Source organism: Chinchilla lanigera, unplaced genomic scaffold (assembly GCF_000276665.1).
Source record: "Chinchilla lanigera isolate Chin_1 unplaced genomic scaffold, ChiLan1.0 scaffold00014, whole genome shotgun sequence".
Classification (NCBI taxonomy): domain Eukaryota; kingdom Metazoa; phylum Chordata; class Mammalia; order Rodentia; family Chinchillidae; genus Chinchilla; species Chinchilla lanigera.
In genome coordinates this window covers 14,398,828-14,419,500 of record NW_004955415.1, presented here as the reverse complement: position 1 = coordinate 14,419,500, position 20,673 = coordinate 14,398,828, and the positions used below count along the sequence as shown (strand labels likewise).

The 20,673-nt window shown below is 38.1% G+C and overlaps 1 protein-coding gene and 1 pseudogene across 2 annotated transcripts in view; one reads left to right on the top strand and one right to left on the bottom strand.

The window, feature by feature from the left end:
* Positions 1 to 20,673, bottom strand: part of Atrn (attractin) — a 164,321-nt gene that overhangs the window by 86,455 nt on the left and 57,193 nt on the right. For both annotated transcript variants that reach the window (XM_005380794.2, XM_005380795.2), the window contains 4 exons: positions 19,331 to 19,536; positions 17,784 to 17,952; positions 1,412 to 1,502; positions 566 to 809 (listed from right to left, as the gene is read on the bottom strand). In XM_005380794.2, the coding sequence (XP_005380851.1) occupies positions 566 to 809; positions 1,412 to 1,502; positions 17,784 to 17,952; positions 19,331 to 19,536 (710 nt within the window). The remainder of the gene's footprint in view (positions 1 to 565; positions 810 to 1,411; positions 1,503 to 17,783; positions 17,953 to 19,330; positions 19,537 to 20,673) is intronic.
* LOC102021437 lies at positions 8,609 to 10,497 on the top strand (annotated as a pseudogene).

Here is a 20,673-nt window from a genome sequence, read left to right as displayed (position 1 = left end):
TGTATCAAAGCCATGTAGCCAAACTTCAGTTAAATGTTTTATATGCTACAATGGAAAAGAATGTCACTAAAATATAAGTGTCCCTATAAATGAACATTTCCTATGACCTTAGCGATCAACATACCTTCATAGGGCTACTTTCTCAAAACATCAAATTATACCTGATATTCATAATGAACAATAACAGATACACTAAAACTTAATCAAAGTGGGAAATACACATAACACACACACACACACACACACATGCACACTCCAGTAAACTAATCTCTAAAGGGCTATCCAAATTTTTTTCTGAGCATTTGTTGTTGGGATTTTTATTTATTTTAACACACACCCAAAGCATGTAATACCATTTTTGGACTCCTTCCAAATCCACAGTAGCATAATATTACATAGGGGCATCAATAATCTGAATCTCACTGGTAATACATTATTGTTAAATGGGTTTCAAGAAAAAGCACTGGATCGAGTTAGGTTGAATCTTGTTAAACCATCCTAATAATGAGGGTACAGGTTTGAAATCTGATGTTCAAAACACACCCACTGGAAAAAATATACCTACCCAAGTCATATTCCTGTACATTGCTTATATAGCCATAGAGAGGGCAGTGCCCAAAAATGACCAGCATGACCACTCGGCCAGTTTTCAGTGTGACGATGTGTGCAGAGTGCCCAACCACTGCGTATTGCTCCTTTGCCTTTGGGGTCAGCAATGCCCACGACTCATTATGAATGTGAAACACTCTCAACTCATTTGTCACATTCCCCGTTGAATCAATTTTTCCTCCATACATGTAAATTTTATCCTAGGGGGAAAAATGTAAATAGGATTTTTAAAAAATATTAAAATTTCAAATCTGAGGCTAAAAACTGATCAGTTCAAAATCTCAATATTATTAACTTTAAAAGTATTAATGAAATATACCTTTCAGTAATTATTAAGAAAAGGATAGGGAAAGGAACAAATCAAAATAAAATGAAACAAATATTCTATTTCTTTAAAACTTTGCCACTTTTCTTGGACTTCCTCAAATGTGATCTTTTATAGAATAAAATGACTTCGAAAAATAAAGTTGCCCCATTCTACCATATATCTACAAAAACAAGGAAATGAAAATGATTATTCAGTCCCTTTACAATGTGGTTATTCTTGTCTAAACTTTGCTAATGGGCATAAAGGTTAATCTACACTTGCTAATCTACATTTTTAACCATTCAGACCATAGTTACGGGTTAAAAAACACTTCAACTTCAGTTTTTACTTACAACTTAACCAACTACTTAGCCTCTAGCCTAGTTTTTTCCAATCAGAAAGCAATACTGACTACTTCTTCAACTATACAATACATAATGACAGTAAGGAGGAGCTGAGTTCATTGCTTAATACAAACCTTATATAATACCTTACCTTATACAAGGCTAAAGAATGACCGTATCTCACAACCACATTGTTCACAGAACGGTTCAGTGGAAGCCATTCCTTAGAAACAAGGTCATACCTACAAAACAAACACACCTTATTTTTACCCAAAAGACAAATCAGAACATCTTGTATTCTCTTATTTGTGATATAATCCAGTTTGGAGATGCTCACTAAATCTACCATAGATATAGGGAGGAACCTGTCACACTGACAAACACACCTAAAACCTGGCCCACTGGGCATGTAAGAACTCAGGAAGGGGAGCTCAACTACACCACCCTGGGATTTAAAAAAAATGAAGCTTGTAACACCTCCCAAAAATGTCTTCCATACACAGTCTAAATCACCTGAATGTTGCACTATACAGTACTAACAGGACTTAAGTTACTTACAGTAACTTTTTCCTCATTCAAAATTAAAAACTGGAAGATAGTACTGGAAAAGGGATAGTAATTAAGTAAATAAAAATTCCTAAATTTTTTTCCAGCTTTCTGTTATTGTTAAAGGCTGTATTTTTTAATAATTTTTTTGTGACAGGGTCTTGCTATATAGTTCAGGCTGACCTTGAACTCACTATGTAGCTCAGCCTGGCCTCAAAGTTGGGGTGATCCTCCTGCCTCAGACTCCCAAGTGCTAGGATTACAGGTCTACAGGCACCCATCACCATGCTCAGCTTTTAAGAAGGGTAGAATACCATCATAGTATTTCAATTATACTATGAATATACTTAAAGGCCTTTGAAATACAAAATTGCCAAAAAGAAAATAATTTATACTCCTGCTATGCAATTTACATTTATTCATGCATTACTGAATAATCACAGTCAATATCTTAAAATATGTGCTTTCTTTTGTTTTTGAGAAAAATATCACTCTACTCCTATTATAAAAATCATACATGCCCATTATGAAGACTATAAACAATGCAAAAACAGAGCTAAAATTTTTTTTTAAATGACCCCACAGTCCATCTAGAAATAAATACTAATAGAGGAATAAACATCATTTCAGACATCTTCCTATGCATACACACAGAATAGATTAATAAAATATACAAAGGGATGATATCTTAGATATTACATTTAAGTTTTTATGGAATTAATAGAAGAAAAGAAACTGAAGGGAAACCAATCTTATTCTTAAACTCTATCTGGAAAATGCAAGTTTTTAAAAAATTATGAAAAACATTATTACATGTCAACAAGAATGTGTAGGAAAAGCTTTATCCCAACATATTAGCAAACAAAGGAAATAAATGTGTATCAGTTAAAAACAGATTGATAACTTATTATATACCCATGTAATTAATTATACAGAACAGAAATAAATATACTCAAGCAACAATATCAACACAAATCTCAAAACATGCTGAGTTAAAGAAGCAAACTACAGAATATTGTTTCTATTAAGACTAAAATCAGAAAATATATTAACTGAACATATTTTTCATATGCTTAAAGTATAAAGGTCTTAAAGTTTGTAAATAATTGACACGAAAATCTGGACACTGATAATCCGGATTTTGAAAAGCACACACAGGTCAAAAGCATGCATATTAGCAATGTTTTATCTCCTAACGAGCGGAGAATGCATTGATAGCCATTATTTTCTCTAAACCTTTCCTTTTGTCTTAAATACTTTACACATGATTTGAAGCAAATATAACAAACAGTGGCATCCACTAAATGTGAATAGTACATAAATTTGTATCCTTGTAAATTAAGAACATTTTTGGAATGTTCCACTTTTAAGAAGTATGTGAATAGTGCACACTCTGGCAGCACATATACTAAAAAGAAGTATGTGATTGATTCCTTAGACTTTGGTTTTAATTTAATAATTAGTAACTAGTTTTATTAAATACACTATTGTATAGACTGAAATAATTCATGTAAGTTTTGAAATTATACACAATTTTGAACAGAATGTACTAACTTCCTGCTTTGGTAGTTGAAAAGTTTAGTATTCATATTTCGAATCTCATTTTCCCCCAGTTTTTATTATCTAACTTGCACACTGTCCATGTTCATAATACTCACATTCCATTTTGTAATTCTGTTGTTCCTTACTAGTGAGTCCGTATTTAAGCTGAGGTAATCTCTCCATGGTACCCTTACCACAACTTCCCCTCCTGAGCACTTCAGTTCTGAATTGGCTAGCTTTCACTAGTGGTGTTTTTTTTTAAGAGTAGCACGCGCATGCACACCTTTCCCCAAGTTTCTGCACATTTAAGACATCTGCTTGCTAGCTTTACAGGTGAATGACATCTTGGCCGGTCCAATGTGTGAGGTCCATCATTTCTTGTAGGCACTGTTCCCTTGAATGCTGCTGGCACTGAATGTTGCTATGAAGAAGGTTAAGGCCAGATTTTTCCCCCTTTTACTGGTTTGCTTTCCTGTCAGGAAGTCTGAAGATTTCTCAATCAGTCTCATTCTTTCTCCCTCTCCTTCCCCTTTCCTTCCTCTTCTTCTTTTTCTATCTCTTGCTATTTTTAAAAGACATAATACTATATTTTATCAAAGTAGAAATGACTTAAACCCATCCAGAAAAGTTGTAACAATATGATAGAATTTTGGCTGTGAATGGTGTTTCCTAAGGACTTCCCAGGCTTCCAACTATACACAGAATCCTTATGTATCTGTCATCTTGAGAAAGAAGGAAAACCCAGAACGCATAGGAACAAGTCTCCAGATGCTCCAATCCACATTTCTTTCAAGTGGCATGCAGGGTGCTCAATCTGTATCTGAATCATTTGGCTCCTCCTCAGTCAGCTTGTTGGCCCTAAGATCTTGGAGATACCCACGGGCTGACAGGGTCCCATAATTGAGCTAAGGTGAACTCCCACAGATACTTAACACAAAGGAGGTCAATTTTTTAGTCCACAGAGAAGCAAATATAAGACAAGAACAATACTGATAAAATAGAACATAAGAAGTTCCAAGAAACAAATAAATTCTGCCTCCTCTGAGAAACAACAGATTAAACAACTACTTCTAAGACTTGGACAGCAGGTAAGCAAAGACAAACTTCATCAGTTTAGAAATATGTCTTCCACAGAGCTACAGCTGTTTCTCACAAGCCCCTGGGTGACAGCTAGCAACCTAATGACTCCCACACCACAGGCCACATTCTCCACCATCCTCAGTGGTCTGGTAACCAACAATAGCACACAGCTACTACGAAGACCAAAGCAAAAGCTCTGCAGAGACTGGACCTGACCCCACCTAATGGGAAGCACAGAACTCCCTTCCCTGAGGCTTCCTGAACAATGATCAGTGATGAACTTTATCCTAAAAGTTCTCTAACTTGATCAAATGAGGTCTTCTCATTATGAAACTATACAGTTTTCCTGAAACAACTTGTGCTATTTCAATCCATCTATTCTGTTGACTGGGTTCTTTTCTTCAGAGACATTAGTTATATTTATATGGGATGACCTCCTTTCATGTTTTTGCCTTTATTTTTTCCAAACCTTTTCATCTGTATTCACTGGAATTACCTCATCTGTCAGTTATTCAATTTCATTCTAGTCTTTGCTGAATCTATTTATTTCTGTTTGTCTGTACTCTCCCTTTTCATCTCACTGTTATTATCTTCTTGTCTTTCGCTTATTTTCCTGAATTCACATTTTCATTAAGTTGATCTATAGCACAAAGCTGGAAAGCCTCTCCTTGAAGTTACCTTCTTGTCAGATTGATTTTACATGCATTCTTTGTTCCTCCTTTATTCTTTCATCACAGGATATTTGCATTAACTACAATGTAACTCCTTTCATCTTGTCAGGCATAGCTCTCCACACACTGTATTTGTAAAATACAGGTGACTTTTAAATTCTATTCCCTACACAAATTTACTGGATTGCCAGTGTAGCTTTAGCTTGTGGGCTGGTTCATTATGTTCTGAAGTCTGAGAAAATGTAGTTTCAATGAAGAAATATATAATCTGTTAGAATAAAATACCCAGCCTCTCCTCTCCTGAGAGTTTGTGCCCTACCCCAGAGTACAGATTGTACTGTATCAAGGAGATAGAAGCCCTGAATTTGGGGCAGTCAGCCACTCAAGCAATTTCATTTGATTCTCTTTCACACCTATTTCTCCTACTATTCACTGGTAAGAAACCAGTAATACCCACTCAGTTTGCTTCTTTCTGGATTTGCGGCTATTGGAGGCAAACCTCAGAATCATCCCAGTGTAACTTCTGCAGGATACACAGTGGTCACCCTTGATGCTCCTGTGAGTCTGATTTAAAGTTCTTTAAATTAGCTAATATTCCTTTTCTTATTTGGTTACCTGTTTCTCAATTTCTTACGTTTTTGTATACTTTTTTTTTTAACTCCTTGAGCAAAAGTTCAAAGGAAGGAAACTCAGTAATGAAGCTTCAACTGGTGTTCTTAACCCAGGAGGCCAAGACCATTTATTTTGCAAGAGAACCACTGGGTGTGACATAAAACAGGAACTGCTTTTAAGACAACATAAAAGCTTTGGGTTAACAGGACAAGGGAGAAAGAGAATATGAACAATTCTTGAAATGCGCTTCTGTGAAAGTATAAGACTATACATTTATAACTGAAGTTTCAGAATACTACATTTATTTATTTATTTATTTATTTATTTAAAAGAGAAAATAATACTACTTTTCAAAGGAATCATTGTATTACTTTTCATGGAAGTTAGTAAATCATCATTTGAAACTATACTAATACTTACACAAAATATGAAGCTTTAAAAATCATGTTTCAATAAAGCACAAGTAGAAAAAATGTTGCAATAAAAAACACAAAGCCGGCCATAGTGGCACATGCCTGTAATCCCAGAATTCTGGGAGGCTGAGATAGGAGGACTGCAAGTTGGGTAACTTAGTGAAATTCTGTCTCAAAATAATGAACGAGTGAACGAATGAATGGGGATATAGCTCAGGGCAAAGGCCCTGGGTTCAATTACCAATGCCAGAAATAAAAAAGGAAAAAAAAGGCTTCTGAGGTATACCAATCAAATAACAAAATGTTACACTGATATATCCAGAAACAAGTATCTGTGAAGGAAATAAACAATCCACTTACTCTCCATGTATTTGAGAAACACTTATTCATGCACCTTCTATGAGTTAACCCTGAATCGAGTGAGTAAACAAAGTCCCTAACTTTTAAAGAACTTAAAAGTGGAAAGAGCAGAAAATGAGCATGCATGATAATGGAGAGAAAAGTAATGAAAATAATCAACATTTCTATAAAGAAAAAGAAAAACACAAAGAACCTGTCTGAACTGGATGGTCAGGGAAGAGCTCTCTGGGAAAACTAAACGAAGATCTAAAGGATGAGAGGAAATCAGCCCTGAGTTAGAGCAAAACAGTCTAAACAGAGGGAACAATAAATGCAAAGAAGGCCCTTAACAAAAGGATGCATCTGGTGAGCTTTAGGTAAAGAAAATGGGCTGGTGGGACAGTACAGAAAATGAAGGTGAGAACAGAACAAACTGAACTTAGGAAGGTAAATAGTGGCCAGTATACAGGACCACTAAGTCTAATGGGAAGACAGCCATAGGTTTTAAAAAGATACTATATTATATGATTTATACTTTTCAAATATCACTCTAATTCCTATTTAGAAAATAGATGAAGAGGATGGAATGCTAAAAACTAGGTAAAAGATAATGGCAGTCCGGGCATTAAAAGGAGTAAATATGCCATGTATTCGGTGACAGCTGATGAGGCTTGATATGAGAAGTACTTTGCCAAATGACTCCCAGATGTCTTGCTTCCAAAGAGGGAAGGGATGTCAGGTGCAAGGGTAAAATCTACTAGAAGGTAACACACACTGTTCTAATAATATCTAGCATAACAGTGGAAGGGACACTTTCTCAAGTTTAGTTTCACCTTTTCATTTCACAGCGGCAGCACTAGAAGAGGTGAGAAGTGGTTAGATCTGGAGTAGGTTTTAAAGACAGGATTAACAAGATTTTCTGGCATACTGTGGCAGGGAGACCCTTGGGTGGTCTCCACGATCTCTGACTGTTGGCATTCATAACCAAGTGTGAGCAAGACAGTCACCTGCTTCTAACCAGCAGAATATTGCAACTATAAACGGATGTCATTTCTCTCAGCCATCCTCTTACTCAGTCAAGTCTCTTCTTCTGGCCCAATGAAGTAAGCAGCCCTATCAGTGAGACCCGAGTGACAGGGAACTAGGGGTGGCTTCTAGGAGCTGAAAGCAACCTCTGTGAATTGAGGGTCCATAGCCAGCAGGAAACTGGGACTGTTGTTCCTATGATCACAGGAAACTGATTCTGCCAGCAACCAGAGCCTGGAAGTGAATTCTTCTTCAGTGGAGCTTCCATATGAGAACGCAGGCCAGTTGACACCTGAGGGCACAGAACCCAGATTCCTGAACAACAGAAACTGTCAGACAATAAATTCAAGTTATTTTAAGCTGCTAAGTTTATGGTAATCTGCTATTTAAAAAGAGGTAAGTAATACACACATACCAATATGAAGTGTGAAAAAAACCAAGAAGTCCAAGATGATGCTAAGACTTCTGCCTGAAGTAAACAGAAAAAGATAATGTGATGAATACACAGGAGATGGGGACATCTGGGAGAAAAGCAGGCTTAGAAGAAAGATCAACTTGATGCATAGTGAGTTTACAATTCCTTTTACACAGACAAAAGATGGAGGTGTTAAGAGTTGGAGATATGGGTTCAAGTAAACAGTCAAAGCTGCAGATATAAAGTTGGGAGTCACCAGGATAAAGGCCAAGGTAATCCTTAAGATCACCGAGACTGAAAATAGAGCTAGATGCAGATCACGGGCTGAGTCCTGGAACACAACATCATTCAGAAACCAGTCAGTCAAAGGGGAAGCAGCTGAAGAGTCTGAGAAGGAAAAGTAGTTACAAAAATATCTGGAGAATATGGCATCCTGGAAGCCAGTTGAGGAAGTATTTAAAAGAGGGAAGGATTGACCATCAAATATCTGTATAAATGAGGACTAAGAGTGGACAAGAGACAATTCCCCTAACTGGTCCCACTGGCCATAGTTCAGGTATTTACCACTGCATGTGACCAATCACATGATAGTATATACACAGACCACAACTTACACTGAACAGCACTGATTTGCAGAAACAGAACACGCAATAAATGAACACAGATATAAGTAAAAGATAAATGTAGTGGTAGAAGTTTGTAGAAGTTCTTTTCTGATGAATTTTATTTTTCAAAATACAAATAGGAGGGTGGAGGCAGTAGTGTCCTCAACGGCTCTCACCGCACGATGGTGCTGAAGTGGGGCTGGCGGCGGTGCTGGTGGCAGCAGTGAGAGGTGGAACAGTGCCCATGGGGGTATAACATGGCAGATTTCAAAGCACTGAGGAATACAGTTTCTAGTTGCATAGTTTCTGAAATACAAGTGTTACTAGGCCTTGTTGGACAGAATTAAAGTGGATGCAGCATGACCTCCTGATGAGGGTCCTGCATTTATTGGGAGAGCAGCTGCAGTCCCTTAGTTCAGATCAAAATCTGAGAATTATATAGATGCCAATATTTGTGGACTCTTGAAGGGCTTTCTGATTTATCTGCAATCAAATCATCCGTTTTCAGTTTGGATGGTAGCTCATCACCTGTAGAACCTGACTGGGCTGTGGCTGAACCCACATGCTGCCATCCACTTCAGTTACATCTCATCACTCAGCAGCCTCTCCTACTGGTTCTGGGGTACTTCAAGATACTAAGCCCACTTTTGAGATGAGCAACCATCTCCTCCAATTCCTCCTGTCCATCCTGAAATGCAGTTAAAAAACCTGCTTTTATGATGTCCTTGATGTTTTCATCAAGCCCACAAGCTTAGTTCAAAGCAGTAGTCAATGATTTCAAGAGCAGTTCTTTTATTTTTGCTTCCACACCTCAATAAGTTACAGAGATATGCATATCGAGGCACTATTTGCCAGGTAGTCAGAGAGATTATACAGTTCAAGTTCAGCTGAGACTTTGGCTGGCAAAGGCAAGTTGTCCTCAGGACAATAACTATCTCAATTGTGAATAAAAGTAAATGGGGCGGGGGAGCTGTTTCTGATGGGATTGAGCAGAAGCATCTTGGACACTCCTTGGATATCATATCTTTAGTTAGGTTGTCTTCAGCTGTGCCAAACCAATTTCTATTTCTTGGACATCGAAACTGGAAATAATTATTCCATGTCTGTATATCTTGTACAACAACTGACATCAGCCATGTTATTACCAAGATTAAAAATGAAAGATATTAGAAACCTTGATCATTCCAGAGCACTAATTAAAGAAAAACTTACTGCAGATCCTGATAGTGAAATTGTTCCAACTAGTCTTTGGGTGTCCTTGACACCCCCTCTAGGAAAAATGTGACTAAAATGCCATCCTGTGTAGTTAATTTGTACACATCTACAAATGAATGAGAAGAAACCCACCTGGATTTGTCCTGTGTGTGACAAAAAAGGTCAGCCTGTGAAAGACTGCCTATAAAAGTCTAGTATTAGAAGGGCTTTTCACAGAAATTCTCAATTGTTCTGATATGGATGAGATCAAATTCCAAGAAGATGGTTCTTGGTGCCCAATGAGACCAAAGAAAGAAATCATGGAAGTATCCAGCCAACTATGTACAAAAACAGAAAGTTCAAGAGTCCTTAGTAAGCCTTGTTCAGTTACTGTAGCCAGTGAGGGGAAAACAAGAAGAAACTGAACATTATGGACCTAACATCAGAAGCTCTTCTGATGAAGAGGAAGACCCTCCTGCCAAAATGAAATGCATCTTTAAGTCAGAAACACAAAGCAGCCCAACCAAAGGGGCTCTCAAGTATCAGCCATCTTCTATACGGGTGCCTAGTGGGACTTCAGTTGATCCTGCTGCTGTTCCACCTTCATTAACAGAATACTCAGTGCCACTCCACCACATGCCAATATCAAACATGTCATCAGATTTTCCAGGTTTGTACTTTCTTTCCCTTATTCCAGTTGATCCCCAGCAATATTGTCCTCCTGTATTTCTGGATAGTCTCACCTCACTCTTAACAGCAAGCAATATGTCTGTCACCACTACTAGCCCCCATGAAAGCAGTACTCATGTTAGTTCATCCAGGATCAGGAATGACAGAGGGGTCATAACCAGCAGTGGACATAGCACTCCTGACATCATCTCATTGGACCAAAGAAGGATGTTCTTGATTCTGGGAATCACTCATCAAAACTGCTTTTTCTTGGATCTCTGGTCCATGAAATTTTTTTTTTTTGTTTTGGCCATCTGATATTTACTGAAACATCAGATGGATTCTTTTGCTTTCTGAGAGATGAACATAGATGACAGCAGCAAGAACCAAATTACCGGCAAGGACTTCTTACACATGCTGTACCCTGAGTATCAGATACAATCAGCCATAAACAGTCTTGAGCAGTGGATTTTAATTTCATATGTTACTGGATGGATTCTCATATCATTTAAAATTTTTTTGTTATATAAAAAACAGCAATAAAAATCATGTAAGTATTTTTAAAAAATACAAATAGGAAGCAAAACCATTGGTTAAGAATGAAAATAGAAGAAAAGGTCATGGAGACTTATCAAATGAAAAAAGGGATCACAGCTGGACAGAATGAGAGAAAGTAAGACAGAATTGATGGCTCTCATGAGGCCTAAAGATTGTTGGATCTGGAGTACTGAGAGAAAAACTTAAAGAATTTGGAAAGTGTATCAGGTGAGATCCCCCACAAGCAGAGTCAGAAGGTGTATGTGTGTGTGTATCCACACTCATGCATGTGTATCTATGTGTGCATGTATGTGTGTTTATTTTTTCAGTACTGGATTTCAACCTAGGATCTCATATATTCTAAGCAAGTGCTCTATCCCTAAATTATACCCACAGCCCTTTTCATATTTTGTGACAAAGTCTTGCTAAATTGAGTTGCCCAGGATGGCCTTGAACTTGCAATCCTCCTGTATCAGCCTTCCAAGTAGCTGGGACTGTAGGGTGTGCCACCATGCCCGACCTGAGACGGGATGCCTGGGCAAATGATTAATCCAGGAAAGGCTTTCTGGACAAACATGCCAGGAAGTGAGATAAGTTAAGATATGGAAAGAAAAACTAAGCATAAAGGAGACTACAGCTGAGGTCTAGCTTTGGCCCGATCCCAAGGGGAGCTTGGGTGTACGAACAGCACTTCTGTTTTCCCATGCATAAGCGGCATCAGGCTCTTCTACTCTATGTCAGTTAGTCACTGGCTGCAGGATGCAGTAAACAAACATCCTGCTTTGTTCAGAACTGAGAAGTTTCCTGTCAGGCAAGACTTTTCAGTGCTGCATGTGGAAAGAGTCCCAGACAAGCTGGAATGGTTGGTTGCTATTAGGGGCTGTCCTACGTACAGGGCATGGCCTTCTAGGTGTTCTGGGTAAGATAGTTCTGAACTGCTAAGAGAGTTCTTCAAAGAAGAAGACAGCTATGAGCTGACAACCAGCTTTCACAGCAGCTGGTGACTGGATGCACCAGTCAGGTAAAAGTGAAGAGCTCTGGGCAGTGCACCAACAGCACCCATCACAGACGGGGTTGGCTGGAAGGTAGAATGCACAGAAATGAGATTATGGAGGGGCTGCAGTTACTGATCATAACACAGTCTAATAGTGCCCAAAGAAGTGATGTGCCTGAGGTAGAGTGGGCAGGAGAGACGGAATTAGCCTCTGAAGAACTATGGGGCTTTATCTTGCTACCCAGCAAACAGAGAGGGGAGATGGACAGCTGTCTGTCACCCAGTGGCAAGGCTGTGTGTAGGAGGAATTCAGTATCAACTGATCTATTGCAAGACCTCCAGCTGCTGTTTGTGCCATCCCAGTGTTGCAGACAACTCTTAAGAAAAACATGAATCTGCTTTAAATCTGTGTATAAAATTTAAATAAGAGGGCACTTTAATTTTATATTAAGGCCCTGTACCTGATACATGCCTGCAATCCCAGCGCTTGGGAAGCTGAGGCAGGAGGATCATGAGTTCAGGGTCATCCTAGGTTACATAGTTCTAGGTCAACCTAGGGACCATACAGCAAGACCCTGTCTTAAAACAAACAAACAAGCAAGCAAACAAACGAACATCATACTATGAAAGCATCTGTGTTCTAGGCAAAGAAAATAGCAGCATCTATGGTATGGAGAAAGAGGAGAACCTGGCAGAGGAGTAATCTGACCTGACCATCACAAGCACCTTATGGGGCTTGAACTAACATTGCAGCAATGAGACAGAGCTTGGGCCAGTTTTTCTTGAGAGACACTTTGAAAATGCAACTATCAGTCTCAGTGATTTATTGACTATAAGAGAAAGGAGGGAGAAAGGGACCAAAAGAGGATTTTAGCATCTTAGCTTAATTGAGTAGTCAAGGGCAAAGGTGATAGAATTACTATTAGGATTAAGATCGAGAAAATATCTAAGATGACACGTAATATCTAGTTTGGAGCTTTAGCATTATTGGTATTGAAAGTGATCATCTGATTTCAGAGACAGCTTGTTTTCTGTTAAAATGTGTGCAATTTTAAGAAGTTGTTTGGATTTGCCAAGGATAGTATATACAGAAATCATGAACTATGTTTTCAAGTCCTTCTTAAATGGAGAATATTAAGTAAATGTAGTACAAGTTTCATATAATTTTAAGATCTTTTTTGGTACAAGATTGCTAAAATTAAGCCAGAAAAAGAACTTCAGATATTAAGAAACCCACTCCTCATCCTATCACCGTATTTTACAGATGAGAAATAATCTCGGGCTGGGAATTTAGCTCAGCAGCACAGCACCTGCCTGGCAAGCACAAGGTTGTGAGTTCGGTTCCTGGTACTGGAAAAAAAAAACAAACAAAAAAAGAGCCGGAGAAATAATCTCAGAGCCAAGTGTGGTCACACACACCTATAATCCCAGCACTCACAGGCTGAGACAGGAAGATCTGAAGACAACCTGGGCTACATAGTGAATCCAAAGCCAGCCTGAACTACATAGAGAGACACCATCTCAAAAACAAAACAAAGAAACAACATCAGAGACTGAAACTTCCCCAACTAGGCGGACTAAAACTCCCATTAAAGATAGCAGTTCATACCAGCTCATGGTGGCACACACCTATAATCCCAGCATTTGGGAGGCTGAAGCAGGAGGATCGCCCAGAGTTTGAGTCAGCTTGGGCTACACAGTGAGTCCAGACCAGTCTGACTAACATAGCAAGACCTTGTCTCAAAAAAAGAAAAAAAAAAAAGAAAAGGAAAGAAAAGAAAAAGATAGCAGTTCAGTGCACTGTAAAACCTCACAAGAAAGAAAACTGATTGCATTTACCAGCATTTTTGCTCTGCATTTTTGTCCTCTCCCTGAGGTTCTACAATTCTTTGTTATCACTTTCTTTTTATTTAAATACATTCCTTTATAACTGTTTTAGAAAAAGTCTAATGACAATAAATTATCTTAGCTTTCCTGTATCTGAGAATGTCTTGATTTCCTCCTCGTTCCTAAAAGATATTTTTGCTGGACACAGAACTATAGATTGACCTGAACAATGCTCTGTTCTTCTCAGTGCATAAAGAATGCTGTACCATACTCTTCTGGTACATAGCTTTGGGAGAGAAATCTGTTGTCATTTGAATTATTTTATCCCCATGAGTAAGATGTTAGTTCTCTTTCACAGACTTCAAAATTTTTTTTCCCTTTTTCAAGAAGTTTGATGCTGGTATGTCTTGGCATATATTTCTTTGGGCTTATACTATTTGGAATTGCCTAGATTGTTGAATCTATAGATTCATTTTTTTGACAAATCAGGGAATCTTCAGTCATTATTTCCTCCAATACTTTTCCAGAAATTCTTCTTCCTCTCCTTCCAAGATTCTTCCAGAGACAAAAATTTCAATTTTTTTTCAGTACAGTCCCATAAGTCTCTGACATTCCATTCATATTTTAAAAATAACATTTTCTCTCTATTGCTCAGATTGAAGAATTTCCATCATTTTATCTTTATCTTTTCTCTTGTTCCTCTTTTCCTTCCATTCTTCTATTGGGGAAATTGGAATTTTTATCTTGGTTACTATGTTTTTCCAGTTTTACAATGTCCATTTGATTTTTCTTTGTATCTTCTATTTCTTTGGCAATAATTTTTTTTTTTAAGAGACAAGGTCTCAGTATATAGTCCAAGCTGGCCTTGAACCCACTCTGTAGCCCAGGCTGGCCTCAAACTCACATGATCCTTCTACTTTAACCTCCCAGGTGCTGGGCTTACAAGTGTGTGCCACCATGGCTGGCTCTGATTTTCTACTTATATTTTTTTCAAGAGCATGCAGTTGCCCATTGTAGCATTCTTCTGAAGATGGCTTCAAAATCTTTGTCAGATAATTCTAATATATGTCATCCCAGTGTCAGTATTTCTTGACTGCTTTTCTCATTCAAGTTGGTATTTTCCTGGTTTTTGGCATGACAAATGACTTTCAATTGAAATCTCAATGTTTTTGTACCATGCCATGAGAATCTAGGTCTTATTTTAATCATCTGTCACAGCAGGCCTTGTATGGCACCACTCCAGTGGGATGGGGAAGGTTGACTATAGTTAATACCATTACTGCCAGCTGAGGATAGAGGCCCAGGTTCCCTATGTGGTGTCCACTGACACTGCAGGAGTGGGGAAGGCCTTATTACTGCCTAGTGGAGATGAAAGTCCAGGCTCCCCACTGGCATTTTTCATGACACCCTAGTGGAGCTGGGCACCTCACCACATCCTAGAGGGAGCAGACATCTAAGCTTTCTAGCCAGGCTTTGCTGGCTCATGTGGGTAAGGAGCCACATTTTTGTGGTGTCTGGCTGAAGAAGTGTTACTCATATAAGCTTTGTCTTAGAAAGAAAGAAAGAAAAAGAGAGAGAAAGAAAGAAACAAAGAAACAAAGAAAGAAGAAAGAAAGAAAGAGAGAGAAAGAGATAAAGGAAGGAAGGAAGAAAGGAAGAGAGAAAAGAAAAAAGGTTTGTCTTGTGGACTGGAGATGTAGCTCAGTAGCACAGCACTTGCTTAGCATATGCAAGGTCCTGGCACCCAAAAACTGTTAAAAAGTACCCATAAAAAAAATTTTTTTTAAAAAGGTCTCATTAGACTGTCCTTTTCCTGGTCTTTGGGCTAAGAAGAGAGGACAAGCTTTTCTTGTGGCTTTTTTGGCTTTTGTCTGTTGACATTTTCAGCCAGTTTTCCCAATGTCAAGTCTGGGATACACAAGGCAAAAAAAAAACCTTCAGAAGGTCACATCAGGCTGGGGATTTAGCTCAGCGGCAAAGCGCCTGCCTGGCAAGCACAAGGTCGTGAGTTCGGTTCCCGGTACCAGAGAAAAACCAAAAACCAAAAACCAAAAAAAAAAAAGGTCACATCATTGCAGGAGCCCTGCAGTGCTAGCCAGACTGCTGCTGCCTTTTCTACACTTTTCTGCTGCTTGTTCTATGTACAGTGTTCAAGCTTTCTAACTGTACTTACTGAAAAAAAATAGGGATATGACTCTCATTCTTTATCATTTTAAAAAATTGCTTCTTTTCCTATCCTATTTCTAAGCCAATACCTATTATATTTACTTACTCTGAGTACTTCAGATTTGTTTTCAATTCTGAAGTTATTTTCAAATTTTTAAAATTCTTAACTTCTATCCACTCATCTCTGAATTTTTCTAGTTCTGATTAGACTGTTCTTTCATTACTCTTTTTTTTTTTTTTTTTGGTGGGGGGGGTGCGTTCCAGTACCGGGAACCAAACTCATGACCTTGAGCTTGCCAGGCAGGCGCTGTGCCACTGAGCTAAATCCCCAGTCCCTAGATTGTTCTTTCATATCACATACCATTTTCTTACTGTATTAATACTGAATTATAATTGTCATCAGTTTCATGAGTACATATATATATATATATATATATTTTTTTTTTTTTCCCCCCCCAGTACCAGGAATTAAACTCAAGACCTTGTGTTTGCCAGGCAGGTGCTGTGCCACTGAGCTAAATCCCCAGTCCCTCATGAGTATATTTTTAAATGTGTGATGCTTTCATGTATGAAGGGGGTTAGTCTATTATTCTCCTTTTTCTTGTAAGAACTTTCTACGAGATTTGCCCTTGGTATTTTTCAGTAAACTTATTTCTACTTGTGCTTTTCGAGGGGCAGCCAGATGGACAGCTGTTTTCCTAAGCTCTCAGCTCTCAAGTCACCTTCTGTGGTCACAGTGTAGTATCCTCAGCGATGGCAGCCTACTCATTGACATCTGGCTCTGTCCCCTAAACATTTTGGTTACCTGAACTTTCTTTCACTTTGTCTCTATCTATTGCCCCTGTCCTGTTTAATCTGAATCCTATTCCCAGTGTTTTGCCTCACTGTGGGACTTTCCTCTGCACAGAAATGTAAGCTGGTTCATTTTGAGAATGAATTAAGTCACAAACTGCTCCAACCTCTTCAAATCCTCCTATGGATACCTTGAACTCACTCGACTACTACAAAATACAAGACTGCAATTCCAGCTGTTGCTCTCACATCCATCTGCTGAGCCTCTGACTAAGCACCCTCTAGTCATTCTGGGTCCTGTGAACTCTCACTGCTCTGCTCTGCTCCTTGCTACACAGAAACTGACACCACACAGATTTCCAGCTATTCACAGCTCAGCACCATCTGTTGATGAAGAACAATTTTGGTCATAGATTATGTTTGGATTTTGCCACCCTCGCTATCCTGTGTGTTTTAATAACTATATTTGGGAGAATTGAAAAACTACGCCACTACTACTTTATTCCAGGATCTCCAAAAGGATGCTAGTGTTTCACAATCTTCATTTATGGAAAATGCCTAGAAAATTTCCAGATCACAAAATCAGCATGAGTAAGTGCTTATAAATTAGTTCCAGAAGTTAGTCTTTATAGTTAATAGCACCATGATAATATATATTTTCCTTTCAAAGTAAGATAAAATAGCAAACAGATCTTGATATTTTCACAAGATAGCAAACAGACCTTGAACCCTGGGAGATACCAGTGGCATGATTTCTATCAGCAAATTTTAAATTCGAACCATTTGATCTATGAAACTATTAGTTAAATTAAAAGCTAATGTAATCTCATATTTATATAATATATTATATGTACCTAAGGCAAAATATCAAAATTTTGATAGAATTTTCAAAAAGATAAATTATTGCTTATTATGATAACAAATTCTTTGTTACTATCAATTTCAAAACCTCAGCATATATCAAAAAGGTTGAAAAGACTATTCCCAAAATATTAACAGATTTTTCATAGATAGTAGAATGATTTCCCTTCTCATTTACCTGTATTTTCAAAATTTTAAACAAAGTTTCTTGCAAGAATATTTAGGACAACTTACGCTAGAACCATGTTGTAATCTGAGTGGTTGAACATGTATCCTCCAACAATCCACATTATATTTCCATTGACCACAGCTTTATGGGATGCTCTGGGGAGTTTTACATTCGAATATTCCTCTCGCGTCCAAAATGACTGGTTAGCTGGCACAGGAACTGAACATCCAGGACCTAATAAAACAAAAACTAGCTTCATAAACTACAACTTAAAGTTTATTGTATTTCAAGTTTTAATCACCTAAATGTAACAAATATTTAAGGAATATTTTGTCTTTCCTTTAGCATCTAAACAGCAGGCAAATCATTTCTCTTTTCATTTAATTCAAGGTAGTAACCAAGAATAATCTCTAACAAAATACAAAATTACACACTAATGATGACTTGGCCATACCCAGGTTAGGTGTTTTCAATATTGAAAAATAGGTCTCAGTGGAAAAACTACACAGAAGAATTTTTTGTTCAGCCAGGCTTAGTGGCATATGCCTGTAATCCCAGCACTCTGGAAGCTGAGGCAGGAGGTTCATCATGAGTTTGACACCATCCTGGGCAACACAGTGAGTTCAAGGCCAGCCTGAACTCCAAAGGGAAACCTTGTCTCAAAAAGCAAACATAACTATTCAAATAACTTCAGGGCTAAAATGTAACAACTAGACTCTGAATAATAATAAAAACTATCTTCTGATAAAGTAAGGAACTTAACAAAAGCAAGACAAAGACTTTTTTCCTGGAAGTTGAACTTCTGCTGCAACATCTGTAAGGTGGAAGGTACTTGAATACTCCAACTAACTCCTCAATATTAGCCAAACCCCATAAACCAAGGCATTTGAACAAGCACATTTCTTTTCAAAATAAAATGGTTATGAGCAAGGTATACGTATATAAAAAGATCACTAAATCAGTAACAACTGTCTTTACTCATTTCTTAAAGAATCCCCTAAGATTCCTTCAACTATCTATTTCTGTAGATAATGCCACTAAGTGATTTCACCAAGATTTAATGTGTAACTGATCCTAATTTTCTCTGAACTTAGGGGAAATTTTTGAAAAAACAGCATTACTGTCAGCTCTTCTTCCATCTCCCAGCTTGGTTCTCAGCTAGTGTCATCTTATGGTCTGTCTGTCTTCTGTTCACTCACAAATCTAACTGTAGTATTTAGCAAATGTGGGCACTCAACATTGCAGAGCTAAGACCTGAAGTACATGTCAGCAACTCAAATCAACTGCTGGATCTTCGCAACAAAAGAGTACAGTAAGTAACACATAAAGTTTAAAAAAAAATTGTAAGAAGAGAAAAGATTTATGCAATCTTTACCAAATCATCCAACTTTCACAAATGAGTTACAAAAATATCAACCCCTCTACAACTCAAAGGAGACCACTTTTACATATGTATGAAACTGAATGCAAGAAACAGGACAAAGGGGTGTGAAAGCTTAAATGCCACCTGATATTGGTTAATATACACTGCATGGATGCTGAGAATAAAGCCAACTACTACAGGCAACATTCTGTGAACTGAAAGAAAAATGTCAGTAAAAGAAGTGCCTACCCTGCCACTCAGAGAAGCAGGAACATCCTCTGATATCACTTGAATTGCAGATGCCTCGATGAGGAAAGCCACAGTTGTCTGTACAGTAAGGAACGTCACATGATTCACCTTTCCAGTTTTCAGAACACTCACACTCAACAGTGTTGCTGCTGTTACTGATCTTACAGACTCCTCGGCCTGAGCAATTGTTCGGACACATGTCAAAACTAGAACGACAGTGGGGAAAACTAAATCAACAAAAAGTAATGCGTCAATTAATTCAGCATAACTTCCTCCTACACAAGTCCTAAGGGTCTGTCTGTCTTCTGTTCACTCACAAATCTAACTGTAGTATTTAGCAAATGTGGGCACTCAATATTGCAAAGCTAAGACCTGAAGTACATGTCAGCAACTCAAATCAACTTCTGGATCTTCATAACAAAAGAGTAGAGTAAGTAACTCATAAAGTTAAAAAAAAATTGTAAGAAGAGAAAAGATTTATGCAAAATTATTCAGACTTAACTCCTTGAGGTTGGGACAACTATTCTTGTAGTTTATTAGTGCTGAGTGTTACATAATAGCAGAATTCACACTTGCAAGTGGCAGGGGGGCTGCTGACAATACACTCATGGTACATATGAGTACACATGGTGCAATACACTCATGGTACAATTAACCCCCGGATAATTTCTGAAACTTGTAGAATTTAAGTCCATTGCAGATTATTGCCCAGACTGGTGTATTTAAAATTCCTTAGTACCTGTATCTACCTGATTTCAAATGGAAAAAAGCGGGCCAATTTACCTTAATTTACAAGTTTAACGCTAATATGTCTCATAACATGACCTTTGATAATCATACTGCCAGGATTCTGAAATGACACAATTCAGATTTTAAAGAGAGAGAGATAAATGCACTACCCTAATACTTCAAGAACACAGATTCTTCTACTACGGAGTAGAAATATATGACAACTGCTAATAGTTGTTAATTGTCCTTAGCAAAAAAAACTCTTGATATTTCTATTAATTAGCAGGAAAATACTCCTGTTTTCCAGGAGAAGCTCAAGAGCAGCAACACCTGAATTAAAACTGTGCCCCTACACACAGCCAGGCGTGGTGGCATACGCCACTTGGGAGGCTGAGGCAGGAGGATTGTTGCAAGTTTAAGACCAGCCTGAGGGCTGGGGATTTAGCTCAGCGGCAAAAGCGCCTGCCTGGCAAGCACAAGGTTGTGAGTTCGGTTCCCGGTACCGGAGAAAAACCAAAAAAAAAAAAAAAAGACCAGCCTGAGCTCAAGGCCAGCCTGAACTGTATAGCAAGATCCTGTCTCAAAAAGACAGAAAAACAAACAGAAAAAAAGCT